Here is a 16,507-nt window from a genome sequence, read left to right as displayed (position 1 = left end):
ATGGTGTGTAGGACAAATGATGTGTTAGACAAATGATCTGTAGGACAAATAGTGTGTAGGACAAATGATGTGTAGGACAAATAGTGTGTAGGACAAATGCTGTGTAGGACAAATGATGTGTAGGACAAATAGTGTGTAGGACAAATGGTGTGTAGGACAAATGATGTGTAGGACAAATTATGTGTAGGACAAATGGTGTGTAGGACAAATGATGTGTAGGACAAATGATGTGTAGGACAAATGATATGTAGGACATATGATGTGCAAGACAATTTATGTGTAAGACAAATGAGGTTTAGGACAAATGATGTGTAAGAGAAATGAGGTTATAGGAAAAATTATATGTAGGACAAATGATGTGTAGGACAAATGATGTGTTGGACAAATGATGTGTAGGACAAAGGATGTGTAGGACAAATGAGGTTTAGGACAAATGAAGCTTAGGAAAAAAAGGTTTAGGACAAATGAGGTTTAGGACAAATGAGGTGTAGGACAAATAAGGTGTAGGACAAATTAGGTGTAGGATAAGTGATTGGTATGACAAATGATGTGTAAGACAAATGATGTGTAGGACAAATGATGTGTAAGACAAGTTATGTGTAAGACAAATGAGGTTTAGGACAAATGATGTGTAAGAGAAATGAGGTTAAGGACAGATGATGTGTAGGACAAATGATGTGTTGGACAAATGATGTGTAGGACAAATGATGTGTAGGACAAATGATGTGTAGGACAAATGATGTGTAGGACAAATGATGTGTAGGACAAATGATGTGTTGGACAAATGATGTGTAGGACAAAGGATGTGTAGGACAATTGAGGTTTAGGACAAATGAGGCTTAGGAAAAAAAGGTTTAGAACAAATGAGGTTTAGGACAAAGGAGGTTTAGGATAAATGAGGTATAGGACAAATAAAGTGTAGGACAAATGATTTGTAGGACAAATTAGGTGTAGGATAAGTGATTGGCATGACAAATGATGTGTAGAAAAAGTGATGTGTAGGACAAATGATGTTTTGGAAAAATGTAGGACAAATGTTTTGAAGGACAAATGAGTTGAAGGGAAAATGATGTGAAGGACAGATGAGGTTAAGGAAAAATGATGTGTAGGATAAATGAGGTGAAGGACAAATGATGTGTAAGACAAACGAGGTATAGACCATTCTTCCCAAGTTGACCAACCTGTCGGTGGTCATGGATGAAAAGCTTCGGACTTTGTAAAAATCCAGGGGGGGAGGTATGGACTCCCCCCTGAAACAGTGAACGAAAACTTTCGCGAATCGATGGGAAAATTTTCTTAAACATTTTTTTTCGCGAAAATGAATAAAGAATATTACTTATTCGCCTAGTACTCATTCGCTTAGTATTCATTGCCTAGTACTCATCTGCCAAGTACTCATTTGCCTAGTACTCATTCGCCTGTATAACAGTTTGCCTGTATAACATTTGCCTGTATAACAGTTTGCCTGTATAACAGTTTGCCTTTATAACATTTTGCCTGTATAACAGTTTGCCTATAAAACACTTGAGTGTATTTTTCGCCTAAACCGTGAATTTCTTGAAACACTGCAAATTTTGTCAATTTTTCAATTTAGTTCAAATGTGTGTGTTATTTTAGGGTTAGGTAGGGTTAAGACAGTTTCAAGACCGAGAGCTGCGACAAGGATAGACCAGGGGGCCGAGCGTTGCAGTTTCTAGTTCAAATGAACATAGAAATAGTTCAAATGAACCCGAAAAAATGCTATATTGCAAATAATTCACCATTTGTTACACAGGCAAAATGATAAGTAGGAAAAATGTTATACAGGCAAACTGATGTATAGGCTAATTGTTATACAGGCGAATGAGTACTAGGCGAATGCGTATTATGTGAATGAGTACTAGGCGAATGAGTAATAGGCGAACGAGTACTAGGCGAATGAGTACTAGGCGAATACGTAATAGGAGAATGAGTACTAGGCGAATGAGTACTAGGCGAATGACTACTAGGCTAATGTGTACAAGGCGAATACGTAATAGGCGAATGAAAACTTGGCAAACGAGTACTGAGTGAAAGTGTAGAAGGCAAATTGTTACTTATCAAAATCCAAATAGTTTTCTTTATTTTATTGTTTTCCGTAATCTTTATTTTCAGTATTTTCCACCATCTTTAATTTTCATTATTTTTCACCAGCTTTAATTTTCAGTATTTTCCACAATCTTTAATTTTCATCATTTTCCACCGTCTTTAATTTTCATTTCAGTATTTTTCACCATCTTTAATTTTCAGTATTTTCCGCCATCTTTAATTTTCAGTATTTTCCACCATCTTTAATTTTCAGTATATTCCGCCATCTTTAATTTTCAGTATTTTCCACCATCTTTAATTATCATTATTTTCCACCATCTTTAATTTTCAGTACTTTCCGCCATCTTAAATTTTCAGTATTTTCCACCAGCTTTAATTTTCAGTATTTTCCACCATCTTTAATTTTCAGTATTTTCCGCCATCTTTAATTTTCAGTATTTTCCACCATCTTTAATTTTCAGTATTTTTCACCATCTTTAATTTTCAGTATTTTCCGCCATATTTAATTTTCAGTATTTTTAGTTCTTGAAACTTTACTTATTCCATGAAGATAAATGTTTGTTGCAGAGAAACATAAAAGACTGGAGGAACAACTAAACATATGTTTAATCTAACTTCTAAAAAGTAAATTAAACTTGTAAAATTGAAATGAAAACATCTATATTTAGCTTAGAAACCCACACATTTTAAGGTTAACATTTTAAGAATGTGATCATATTTTACGACATATTTTCTATCATACAAATTATTTTTATAATATGGATATGTATATATCCAAAACTAAGCTTTGATGATTTCAATTGTCAACATTTTCTCTTTGTATATATATTGTAATACAAAAACAATTAAAATTCCTGATTTTATAAATAAAGATTTTCAACATTTAATAAAAATCGAATTTTGTTGGAGGCAAATTTGTGAAATTTTGATCATTTATAAACCTTCCCTGGGGAGTGGGGACATGTCCATTCGAAACAAAAAATTTAGACCCGATCGGCTCAGCCCTTTTGACGTTTATTGGAAAGAAACAAACAAACAAACGAACACCCACCCAGAATAGCAAAGAAGAAGATATAATATTTGTCTTTTTTCTTGGTTTGTTAAAGCATGTATCCAAAAAGTTTGAAAACGCTGAGCTGATTACGCCTAAATTTCTAGTGGTATATATCTAAAGGTTTCTAAACAGTTCACTTTGAAAAGTTTGAAAACAGTTAGTTTCTAAAAAACAGAAAATCCGCGAAATTTACGAAGATAAATTACCGTTTAAAAAAACAATATTAAAGACAAAATTTTTTACTGAAAAGATACGCGAAGCACCGTAAATACCTAGTAGAGTAAACATATATAAAAGATTAGAAAGATAAACTTCTTTTTCTGAGATATATAATGATTTTACTCTCTTTCAATGTTTTCTCCCGGTTCATTTTCTTCATCATTAATTTCCCAGTTTGGGGTCCAACTGAAAAAAGAAAATATAACATAGAAAATAGAGAATAGAAAATATAACATAAAAAATAGAAAATAGAAAATAGAAAATAGAAAATAGAAAATAGGATTATTTAGAAAAGTTAATTGGGAATTAGAGGAGGTCATCAATTATCTTTTTTGAAGTTTTACATTGGACAGAACCAATCCCTGAATTCTTAAGGTTTATGGAGTCTAATATGAAGACATTTTTTACCCAATAGCCTTTTTTCAAGGAGCATTTCCCAGTTTACAGTTCAAAAGCAATGAGAAATTTACAAAAAAACTTATTTTTATATATCTCGTTAATTTGAACTTTAAATGATATTTGTGAGGTCAAGACCCCCCCCCTTCCAAAAATCTAATTACACATATTTGATTTGAATTTTTGATAAAGATATAATAACCAGCTTAAAAATCATAGATCACAGCTAAATAAATAAACAAAGAAAACTGTAAATGGTTTTCAAATTTTCGTTTAATCTCTTTGGCGAAATTTTTTAACTTTCCTTAAAATCCTAGGTTTTCGCCAAATCTTTTTACAAATCATCTTCGCGAAATTGGAACCTTAAAGTCTAAGTATCAAAGTTGGTTTAGCTCCTCAATTTGCCAAATGCACCATCCCTTACTCATGGCAGTTACAGAACAATTTAATTCAAGTGACTGTAACCAGTCGTGCTTTATAATAGGATGACACACAAAGGATGAGATGTATGAGACAACATTAAAGTCTTTGCTTATTAATTGAATTTACCCTGCAGCTATTAAACACTTATTTTTTCTTAATTGAATACACCATTCACAAACTTCGTTCACTAATCAGGGATGAAACTTCAATCTTCAGATCGTCATAGTTAAAATAGTTTCAAGTCGTCATTCAAGCATTATTTTTTGTTGGTAGCGCACGTTATTATCTATTATATTAGTAGAGATGAAGGCTCTGACACAAACTTCAGTTGAGACAAAGGATAAAGGAACAGCTTCTGGCCAAAGAGTAGTTCTGCTATCATTGTTAGGATTTATGAAAAGTTTTGACTAGATGGCAGGGGTCCCACAATATTGCTGTCCTGACACCAGATCTTGAAGTGGAGGGTTGTGCTGGAAAGACCAAAACTGAAGCTCCATAATAAATTAGACACCTCCTGGAATTTAGTGAATCCTGAAAGTAGACTAGAGGAGTAGAGGGACCGGCAGGTAGGAAACGCACATCCTCCTGCCGGAGAACAAGTTTCCCAACCAGGAGCAAGGAGCTCTACATTTCTAGGCTTGTAATCCCTATGAATGATGGTAACAACAGTGGGTAGGGGACTAAGAATGGCTGTCCAGGAGATTGTTGGCATGTTGAGTAGCTGAATGGCCGGGCTGGTTTTGATGAAGACTTAACAGTGTTGAGGGAAAACTACTCGTCTGAAACATTGGAGACGGAGAAAACTAATGACTAATCTAGTAAAACTAAATATCTATTTTAGCATCTGGAAAATATCTGGTGAGCTGGAACCTCTGGTCTCACACCCCATCGAGTTCTGATCAAGTTCACTAAATATATATATATTTGTGTCTAAAATAAATTAGCCTGTATTAGGTATATTTATTTTATTGTTATTTATGTAAATATTCCTTGCTACTTCATGATTAAATTGTTTAAATTTATTTCTAGACTATATTATATCTGGACATTTATATTGTCAAGGAATTATGCTGCATTATTGTGGTACTCAGTATAACTTGTGAACATTTATCACTTTAAACTTCTTTACAGGATGAAAGGGGAGACGAGACTCTTATCCTCCCTCTTTATAAAAATCCTCTACTCTGTGTCTTTAAACGATCAAAAGGTGCAACAATTTAGTTATTTTATATTTATTATATGTAATAATCACACAAATTGATTATATAGTTAGTAATATCTTAATAGACTGTTAAAATAATAGAAGTCATATTTTGATATGTGTCAAATAAAGAATATGAAAATTTTTACTCTTACTTAAAGCAAGTCTTTTGAGATTAGAAAAGCTGCAATTGATTTTATTAGGCATATCACTAAGATTAGAATCAAATCATAAAAAAATTCAAAGAAGTTAGTTAAAATGCTGATGTATAAAAACATAATGGATAAAAAATCTAAAAAGGTGTTCTCTGGGCACAACAATCTTAAATAATGAATTAACTTAAACCTATTAAATTGAGAAAGGGATTCTTAGACTCTTAACTATTATTAACATAAATGTTGATAATAAACCATTGAATTGCAGAATCAGGAACTAGCTGTTCTGAGTTATGCTAGTTCATAAAAAGGTATAACAGTAGCAAACATTGTGCGTGATGAGAGTTTAAATGATGTGTGCTGTTGTAATTTATTAGCATTATTCAAATCCAGCTTGCTATATCCACCATCTTCTTTCCTAGTCTTTCTTCTTTAGATATCTGTGTAGGAAGATGAAGTAAAGAACTTCCATTCCACTCAGTAAACAGAACCCATTGCAGAGACCAAAGGTTCCTCCCACCAGTGCTAGAATTGGGAAATATAATTTTCATATTGTCTGATGTTCAGATGGCCAATAACTTGATTAGTTTTTTAAAAGGTTTATGAACTTTTAAAAGGTTTCAGCAAAAAATTGATAAATGTTACAACTTTCAAAATTGTTTACTCTATATATACATTTGCTTTCTCTAAATATTGTCAAATGTTAACCCCGCCCTGGACTAACCAGAGCAAGATGCCTTTAGTTTCCTCTACTTTTGATCATGTGTTGGTCTACAAATCAAAAATTTTTAAACCAAAGGAGTTGTCTAGCTTTACTTGTTCATTTAAAACGCATGCTTACAAAAATGTATAAATAGAAAAGCTGAGTAATTTAAGCTTAAAGGGTCAAATTGAGATTGAAAGTCACAACTTGCTTGTGAGAAGATAAATTTAAACTAAAATGTATTAGTTCAAGGTTTTGTGGGCAGGGGAAGATACCTTCCAAACTTTGAATTTTCCCCACACCATAATTCACTTGTATGCAATTGTTAAGAACTTTGTTACATTTGTAATTGATATGTTATACAAATATGAAGATACCCACCCCACTTTTATTCTTTCCTACCCTCCCTTCCCTACTCCTTTCATACCTACAGTACTGCTAAAATTGAAAAGATATTTTAAAATGTTAACCAAGGTATTGTACATTACTAGTTTAAAGTGTAAAGATGTCTTCTAACTTCCTTTGTTTTTGTTACGTAACATACCCAGGATATCTACCCAACCAAACAGCTGGTCCTTTGAATACTTGGTCACCCCAACTTGTTTGAAAAATACATGAACCAAGGAGTTTTTTAACATCTTCTTCTTGAAAGTCCTGAAATAATGAGTTGGACAATATTATAAGAAGCTTTTGAAATGACTGATAAACAAAGTAATTACTTACTCTTCAACACAACTATCCCGATCATAGTATTGGTCAAAGGCATCATACTCCTGCTTGTAGATCTGGTTTGAAGCAGTACAATTTCCACCTCGATTGCAAAGTATCTTGCTGAACCATGCCTTTAAATTTAAAGTCTGACATTGTCACTTTCAATTAAGTTTGAAGGAGAGACTGACTAGGCAACCAAGAGTGCAGTATTATAGAGGTAAATTTTCCCAGAAAGGATGGTTTGCAGAAGATATGTTTATTACAATTATTTAAGAATTATGAATATTAAATTGAATAATTAAAAAAAAAAAATTCTGTGGACTATCTTTTCTGGTCAAATTTAACAATCAAATTTGTGCTCTTTCTTAGAAATTATACACAGTAAAAACATCTCATTGTTTTTTAATCTATCCAAAACATGTTCTATATAATACTGCACTCTCAGTTCAAATTTGCTACCTCGCCTGTCTCTCCCTTTAAAAGATAATTCATGTATTGTTATTAATTAAATTCTTAATTTAAAAAAGTGGTTGTTCAAACTTACATTATTGTTATCCACAAGTGCAACTGAAGTGATTTCCTGTAAATGGAAAACAATTTATATTAAAATAAAGCATATGTTATTTTATTCATCAGATTGCTTGGGCAATCTCAGATTTAATAGAAAAAAAGTGGAACAGGGACGAATGTAATGAAATTAAATAGGTGGGGTGGTTAGTCTGTGTAACCAGTTCTGGTGAGATCACTGAAGTATAGCAACCTTATAACTTCCACATTGTTAGTCATAGGTTCAAACCCCAGAACCTCGCACTTATAAAGATATTGCAGAAATATCACAAACAAAAAAGTTGTACATATGCCCTTATTTGTAAAATGAATCCAATGTCTACTGCCTCTTCAAATTTGAAACTCTGAGGCTGGCTAAACCATCCCAATTCCTTCGAGTACAGCGATTTGGACAACCCACCCAAATTGTCAGGAAGAGTCCCTTTAAAAACTTTGAACTTTTAGAATAAGCGTGATACGAGCCTGGTACGAGTGAGCGCAAATGAATAGAGGACCCGCGAAGGAGCGGTGGACGAGTAAAGCGCGGCACCGAGTTTTCTTTGGGCCTTACAGAGCCTAAAAAGTTCACTTCCATACCGATCGGCGTAGTAAAAAGTAAAATTAAACATTTTTGTATTTCAGACATATAAAATGGGAGTCATGCGATAGTATGAGCTTCCAGGTTAGAATTGTATAGGTTATAAACTTACACAATTTTATACAAAACACCAATTCAAATCCTTCCTGAATCGTTTTAAATTGTGGTTTAAAATTGAACCAGCAGTAGATAGTTCAGACACCTCTAGCTAGCTAAAAGTTAATAATTTCCATCCCTGTCCAAAATTATAAATGCCCATTTAGACCCAAGTAAAGCCTCAGCAGAGAACTAACTATGTCTGAACTTTTGTTTTGTGAATCTGTGGATCAATATTAAGTATTTATCCTTAAATTAAAAATTGCCCACAGGGGTTCAAGATTAACAATACTCCTTTACAAATGTGTTGATCTCAAGAGTTAATCATAGCTCTGAATGCCAACCTGAGTATACAATGTTTGATCACAGTCATCAGGACAATCACAGATAATTCCATCTAGAACTCCAGGGTGTCCAGTCACTTTGTCTTTTGTCTTTCCAACATTTGCATTTAACAGGCCTGCAACAAAAATTTTTACAGTAATTTGGCCATACTGTTCGAGCAATTAAACTAATTACCAGGAGATTTTAACAGCTTAAACCCAAGTTAAATCTGAGATGAGTTTTTAAAAGCTTAAACCTGAGAAAACCCTAGTCTTTGAGGCTGCTTAGACCCAAGTAAAGCTCAAGTCAAGACCCGGGTTTTGGATGGCCTTGAGTTTAGTAAAAACCAACCATCTTGGGTTTCTCTCTCTTTAATTCTCATTTCTTCTGCAGCTGATGATCATAAATTTTGTAAAATCTTTTATATTTGTACATTTAAAATTTGGGAATCCTTTGTGTTGTCAAATTTTATTAAATATATAAAATAAACATACTATGAAAATCTGGTCTTAGCGTCTACTTAGATCCAAGTAAAGCTCAAGTCAAGACTTAGGTTTTTTATGGCCTCGAGTTTAGTAAAAACCAACCATCTTTGGGTTTTAGTTCTCTAAGTCTTGGGTCTTCAAAAGTTGATGATCATAAATTTTGTAAAAACTATTATATTTGTAAATTTAAAATCTTGGAAATGTTTTGTAATGTCAAATTTGATCAAATGTATGAAATAAACATATACTATGAAAAGAATGCATCTAAGTAAAGTTTGAATTTTCGAAATTTACATCTCCTTGCCTCAGCTGATCTCACGACAATCTGTCTGCTACAGAGAGAAAGCTTTCTAAACAGTCTCTCATTGTTTGAATCTGAACCAATCCTGACTTGGTTTCTATCTAAGCTCGAGTCCATGTTTTACAACTTGGGTTTAAGCTTTTAAAATCTCAGAGCACTGGTGTATTTCAGAAAACATAGCTTAGGGGTGTTACTTCTAAAAAAGTCAACTGTCACATGTTCCTTCCAAAGAGCCATAGGCATTTTACACTTCTAGACTGATTTTATTTTTGCAATTGAGGGATAATAAGCTATAATTTCTAAAAATCAGTTTCTCGTTAAGGTATTAGTTAATAGCCTACTCTAAACCATACAACCCTCATATTTCATTTCACTTTGAACATGTGTAATATTTATCGCGTATTGTGTTTACCCATCAAATACCTCTTTCCTTAATTAAGCACTGAAGCTGGTCAAAAGTGCATGCTGTGTTGTTCCCCTCAGTCATGTATGCAGCAACAAATTTCTTTGGAAATTGAGGAAAGTAATACATCAAGCAGTTGCAGAGATGAAGGGTAGCTGCAGCTCGACATTCCAGCAAGCAGTTGGCCTATAGATCATCATGAATTAACTTTTCAGTCTATCCAGCGGTTTTGAAATATAAGAAAACGCTAGGTTGTTTACTTTCTCATGGGATCCAAGAGTTTCTCTTAGTTTATGATTTTTGTAATTCAAGTTGATTTGCACAAGTTAAGAAGTAATTTATGTGAGTATAATTTTGGACTGATATAGTGCAAATTCATTCATCTATGTCTTAGTTCTTAAACACTGTAAATTCTTTTAGCTTAATTTCCATGTGCTCATTTGCCAAAGTAAAAATTTTTAATTTGTGGCATTGTTATAGTTACTAGTAAGCTCAAAACAAAGAATTAAATTCCAAAAATTGCTTTCCCTGCTTTCTACCATTATAATTGCATTCTAACCACCCACTAAAGGTAACAGCATAAAACATGATATTTAAAGAAACCATATATACAAATCTGTCTAAGATGTGAAATCATAAGGTTGTATTGGGAAGTGTGCAATTATGCAACAATACAATGATAGGGTTTCTCTAGCAAGTATTCAATCTACAACTGTGTAATGCTGGCTATTTTTCTTCTCTAGTTGTGCAAATACACAATATACAAATATATTTAAGATCAGGTGATATGTACTGTACAATTTCTAATTTCTAAACTTATGTATAATTTGACGATTTCGAGGGAAAGGCATGGCAAAAGTTTATCTATGGATGAAAAGCAATTTCACAGTTCTCATATAATGTAAGATGACAGAACATATGGTTTTTGTTGCATAAGATTCTTTAATCAGAATTTTACTATTACCCACAAGATAAGGTTTTCATGTAGTGGCCTAAAAATTCAAAAATATGATTACATCTGAAAAATAATGCAAAGAAATAGTATGTTATCAAAAAGTAAATCCCAATCTCTAAAACGTCAATAACACAATAGCTAACCTGACTGTAAGACTTGAAAACATTGAGGTTCACATTTAATTCCGGTACATTGATCTCATTTCCCAGGAGACAATCTCTTCTTGTAGTGGACATTGATTCCACACTTTCCGTTCTTAATCATTAAATAAATTTAGCATTGAAAATTAAAACCAACTTTAGGAATACACAGCAATTTTGCGTACTTTTCCAGGGGTGTATATTTTCTTGAAAAATTGTTTTTTCTTTTATTCTTTTGCTTTTTTTAATTTAGTTTATGGATCAGGGACCAAATTTTCCAATAGTGAGATATGGTGTAACCATTTCTCTTTAGAATGAACGGCCATTCAAGAGAAGTGGTTTATCTATGTCAATGCAGTTCAGCTATTTTTTGCTATTTATTAAATCTGTCCCAGAAAGCAGACTATTACAAAACGAAAAAGACAAATGTTTAAATTTATTCTTTTATAAATTTCTTTACTTACGATTTTGTAACTTGTGCAGACAATGCAATAAATGTCTCTGTTCCTCCATTGATGGGGATTGATTTAGTTGATACCTCTGGGAACTCATCAGGAGAATGAATCAGAACCTTTAAATCACAAGTAATCTCAATTGTGGGATAGCAGGGATTGTTAAATAATTACCTTAAACCCAGTGAAAAAATTAGTTGAAGTGTGTTCATCCCATTCATTAACAAATTCGTCCGCAAAATTTGGATCAACAACAAAGGAGAACCCAAGATTGGGACCAGCAAGGTTTGTATGATATATTACATTCTCCTTCTTGGTCACATTCATCGGTTTTGTTGGAGCCACAGATGGAGTAGCTTCTCTAGTTGACTCTGAAGTAATATGAACAAAGTTATCTTTCCTTTCTGTTTTCCTATTTGTTTCTCTCCTGGCAAATTTTAGGGAAATCATTGAAAAATTTACCTGGTTTTGGGGGTTTAGGTTTGTTTAAACACAAATTGTCAGGATCTTTCTCATAGCTGCAAACAATATTATTTTATAAAACTATTGTGTACATTCAAATCATATGTTTACTTTGATGTGAATTTTATCATAAAGCTGTTATTATGAAGTTTACATTGGCACAAATTGTAAAAAAGTTTTGACCTACGTTTTTTTCTGTATCTAATAAAAAAGAGAAAGTATTACTTACCCAGCAAGGACCCCATGATATTTGAAAGGAGGGGAGGTCTGAGAATCTGAATTAGAATTGAACAATTAAGTTAATAAGGATTTGGGAAAGATTAAATGATTAAAGATAAGTGGCTGAACTACCAACAGTTCAACTACTTTTGATAGTTCTTACAGGATCAATTAATGAATCACAGATTCAAAGTTTAATTAAAAGTACAAACATGTATCTTGCAATTTTTAAATTAGGTCCCATGACACTTTGCCTCTTCCTTTCCGTTTAATTATCTGCCTTCTTCCTTAAATGATTGATCAATAAAAATTTAACATTTTGCAGATTTTTATGTTTTCTCAGAATCAATTCCAAAACAGAAATTTTAAAAACAACCTGCTGTGCCTTCTGAAGTGCTTGAACTATCTTCACTGGCTTCAACATGAAATAGAAATTACAAACGAAAACATCAAAAAAAAAAAAAATTGAAATTGTTATACAACCACCTGGAGTATTTGTGCTATCTTCACCGTTTGAAGTGGTATCTTCAGTTGAAGAATTAGGTTCTTCATCGTAATTTCCATCAGAGTAATCATCACCATAGTCACTGTAATAATCTTCATCCACACCTTCACTACTTTGCTCCTACAGGTAATAACCAAAAAAAATATACTTTGATTAATTTGTAGATTCATGAAGGCAGTCTTTGATCAATTTAAAATGAGAAAAGATGTCTGATTTACAACGATACCCTTGAAAGCTTTGTCTTATCAAGTGTGAATTATATATCTTAATGATTTGTTTTCTTTAAACTGTTTATTTTCCTTTGAGGGTTCTCTGTTACTTGCTATCATTCCTGGAAAATATGAAAATGTCGTCTTCATTATCAAAAATCATCGAAACAGGAATAAATGTTTTCAAAAGTAACTCTCAAATCATGAAAAAATACAAAATATTATGAAATATTAACTTTATACGAATGCGTCGAAAAATAATCGATGACTATTGTTTGTAATATCTGAATGATTTGTTAGGAATTAAATTGATTTGTTTACGATCCAAGTTGAATGTTGCATCTTTCTGAATTTGTATGGACACTACGTTCTTCGGTATTTAGTCGTTTTAAATAATTTTCTCCTTATAGACGCAACAGATAGAAGTAAGATTAGTAGCGATCAAAAGAGCTTTTTTTATCGCATTAAGCCTATACCCACTTTCATTGTTCGCGAACACTCCCTTTATATCGGACATTGCGATCTTTGCATGGAGGTTCACTTGAAATAACGTTTACAGTCCCTTTAATTGAATTTTTGTTGTGCAATGAGTAAATAATATTCTTATGTAATGTATAAATTATCAACAATATTATTTCGAAATTTTTCTATTATGGATGATGATGTTTGAAATTTAAAGAAAGCAAAACTTCAAAACCCTAACCTCAACTTGTACATAATTTTTATTAAACCCTTTCATTTTTAAAATAAAAAACGTATTTTCTAATTAAATGCTCATTTCATTTATAGTGGTAAACTTTACTATTTAATCAGTTTTTCATTTGATCTTTTGATTAAAATTTAGGAGCAGAATGACAAACATTAAAAATTAAATAACTCTCCCTTCTCAAAGTTGTCAGCAATATTGATGGTGTTAAATGAACAGCAGAATCCAGAATCTGTTTTTCTCATGTCAACTAAAACATATATATGCTTTAAAAGGGCCTTATATCAAAGGAATTTAAGTTTTCATTTACTTTATTTTGAAAATTGAAAAAATATGAATTTTTAAACTTACTAAAGTCTTTGCATTCAACTTTTTTCCCTTGCCATTCACAGTAGAGGAACATACGATCACAGCTTGGAACAATCTAATTACAGCGCTGATTGTAGAAATCCTATTTATTTTTGTTTTAATATCAAACTGATCAAAAGCATTTAAAAATTAGGAACATTTTGTTCTCAATTTCTAATCGAATTTTAGGGAATGGCATCAACATCTTGAACTGTTGTCCAAAATGTTTCCGATCCCATCGCAATATGACTATGATAATAAACTTTTACTCTAAGGCAAGCCTTTCAAGGGTTAAAATACGAGTTTACTACGCATGGGTACTCCCAAATAGGTTGTCAAGTACAATAGATGGCAACACAGAATGCGTACACTTTCAGTACAGCTGTTTAAACGTCATAAGTGTCAACTCAAATTGCATGGCTAGGTGTAAAATATCTATACCTGGGCCATAAATGAAGATATGTTGACATCCTCCTTAACCATAATCTTCTCTGAACCTTCAGATTTTACAACTAGATCCGGATCAGACTCGAACTTGACAAGGTTTGTTACTAACTAACAGTAAGAATTGTTTGATTAAACCTAGCTTAAAGGGACTGTTGACGTAATGTAAGTAGTTAAAAAGTAGCATGCCCGATTCACAACGCCTTGAAAACATTTATCTAAAATTAGCAAAGAGAAATATATCAGGGGTTTTCTCTAATAAAACGAGATCATTTTCTTCTTTGTTCTTTGTTTGTCCATGTAAATCTGCAAATAAATAACATTTGTAAAATCATCCATTTTCAGATAGAAATTTAGCTCAGACGAAGGCAATCAGAATGCAATCTGTTTATTAAAGACTATAAATGATTATAATTTATGTCGGAACAGCAAATAACAATACAAATTTATGTCGAGGGATAGCCAATAACTATAGAGATTTATGTCGGAAAAGCAAATGACTATTAAAATTCATATCGGAATAGCGAAAGACTATAAAATTTATACTGGGATAAAAAATGACTAAAAACATTTATGCCGGAAAAGCATTTGACTAAAACCAATTATATATCATAACTTGTAATAAGTTTCCATATAAATATTTATACGGAAAGTATAAACGTGCTCATGTAGAAATGTAGGTAAAGTATAAACAGAATCATGTAGAAATGTAGGTAAAGTATAAACGTGATCATGTAAAAATGTAGATAAAGTATAAACGTGATCATGTAGAAATGTAAGTAAAGTATAAACGTGATCATGTAGAAATGTAGGTAAAGTATAAACAGAATCATGTAGAAATGTAGGTAAGGTATAAACGTGATCATGTAGAAATGTAGGTAAAGTAAAAACAGAATCATGTAGAAATGTAGGTAAAGTATAAACGTGATCATGTAGAAATGTAGATAAAGTATAAACGTGATCATGTAGAAATGTAGGTAAAGTATAAACGTGATCATGTAGAAATTTAGGTTAAGTATAAACGTGATCATGTAGTAATGTAGGTAAAGTATAAACGTGATCATGTAGAAATATATTCTTTTGTTCCTGATGTAGATCCTGTTTATCATAGTTTTTCCAGGGATCTTTCTGAACATTTTTTACTTTTTTCCGAAAGAACCAAAGTATAATTGAAAAAAGTCCCAAAGAAGTTTATGAATATGAAGAAACTAGATAAATTGTATTAAAATTAAGTTTCATGTAGGCGTGCCCAACATTTTTATTCAGACTTGACCAATTAGTTGTTGGTTTATATTCAAAAATGTCAAAACAGCTGAACTGATCAGGCCTAACTTTTTTGTGGTAACGCAAAAGAATATTTGAAATAAAAATTTTTCAAAGTTCTATTTTGTTTTAAATTTTTTGAAATCCACAATGTTTTAACATTTACAATTACAGTTTACTGGAAGTCCAGTACTAAAATACTTAACCATTCAAAATAAAAAAGATAAAAAAATTTCCTTAATTCTGTTCTCAAAGTTCTTGTTTGAAATCCTAAACATAATTTTATTTAATGATTTACTAATTCACTTTCTTGGTTTGCTGCATTTGCAAACACATCTTTTTAATTTCCAATTGGATTTTAAAGTTTTTTATATAAATGCAGAAGGCGGCAAAAATAAACCTTTAGTAGTAAAGGGTAGATTCATTGCTTAGATTCAAAATCGTATTCAATTGCACATTGATCCAAAGGTTGCCAACCCTCACTAAAAAAAATAAAAGAATCTTTACAAATTACGCCTTTGAAAAAAAAGCAAAAAATAAGTGATTTTTAGCTCTAATTGTTCATTGTAATACATGTCTAGGACTACAAATTACTTTATGTGATTTAGTGAGATCAAAATCAATGCCCATGAGCTTTGAGATAATATACCAAATGCAACCCAGTCTTGAAAATTGATTCAACTATTCAGAAGTAATCATTACNAAACACAAAACTTATCAACTACAAAACTTATCAAACTATAAAACGTATCAAACTCAAAACTTATCAACAAAATTCATGAATCTAAAATTTCAAATCATGGAAATGTTCAAACAATTGTTTAAAAATCCGCGAATTTTCAAAAAAAAATTCGGTAAACTCTTAGTTTCCCGGCCCCTTTACCCGAGATGGAGGCAAACTTTGTTCTCTCTCAGAAGGGTACAAACTTAGTTAAGGATGATAAAAACGAGCTGTACAACAAGTACAGAGAGAGCAAGGACAAGACCCTGGTGACCTTCCTGGTGAACACACATCCGTTCAATATTGCCAGCCTTTTTATAGATGAAAACTGATTTTTATATATAAATTAGCAAAAATAGAAAATATATTTTCTGTAAAATAACAACTGAAAAACTGATCAA

General features: G+C 32.0%; 1 protein-coding gene across 1 annotated transcript; it reads right to left on the bottom strand.

The window, feature by feature from the left end:
- Positions 1-5,871: 5,871 nt before the first annotated feature.
- LOC111702440 (uncharacterized) lies at positions 5,872-15,654 on the bottom strand. Its single transcript, XM_023474121.1, has 18 exons — positions 15,622-15,654; positions 15,209-15,250; positions 14,120-14,233; positions 13,682-13,754; positions 13,507-13,580; positions 12,394-12,535; positions 12,287-12,325; positions 11,921-11,966; positions 11,692-11,747; positions 11,404-11,600; positions 11,242-11,348; positions 10,781-10,892; positions 9,703-9,868; positions 8,514-8,629; positions 7,474-7,509; positions 6,942-7,060; positions 6,763-6,872; positions 5,872-6,040 (listed from the first exon to the last, which is right to left on the bottom strand). Exons 3-18 carry the CDS (start codon positions 14,159-14,161, stop codon positions 5,934-5,936), a joined length of 1,542 nt encoding a protein of 513 aa, XP_023329889.1. The 5' UTR covers positions 14,162-14,233; positions 15,209-15,250; positions 15,622-15,654; the 3' UTR covers positions 5,872-5,933.
- Between the last annotated feature and the right edge of the window lie 853 nt (positions 15,655-16,507).

This window comes from Eurytemora carolleeae, unplaced genomic scaffold (genome assembly GCF_000591075.1).
Source record: "Eurytemora carolleeae unplaced genomic scaffold, Eaff_2.0 scaffold429, whole genome shotgun sequence".
NCBI lineage: Eukaryota > Metazoa > Arthropoda > Copepoda > Calanoida > Temoridae > Eurytemora > Eurytemora carolleeae.
This window is presented reverse-complemented; position numbering and strand designations above follow the sequence as displayed.

What these genes read in the sequence shown, in the direction of transcription:
- LOC111702440 (XM_023474121.1), bottom strand. Translation starts at nt 14,161, where the DNA reads ATGGTTAAGGAGGATGTCAACATATCTTCATTTATGGCCCAG. An exon ending in TATCTTCATTTATGGCCCAG is followed by an intron (nt 13,755 to 14,119) that starts GTATAGATATTT and finishes CGCTGTAATTAG; the next exon opens with ATTGTTCCAAGCTGTGATCG. An exon ending in TATCATGGGGTCCTTGCTGG is followed by an intron (nt 11,748 to 11,920) that starts GTAAGTAATACT and finishes TATTGTTTGCAG; the next exon opens with CTATGAGAAAGATCCTGACA.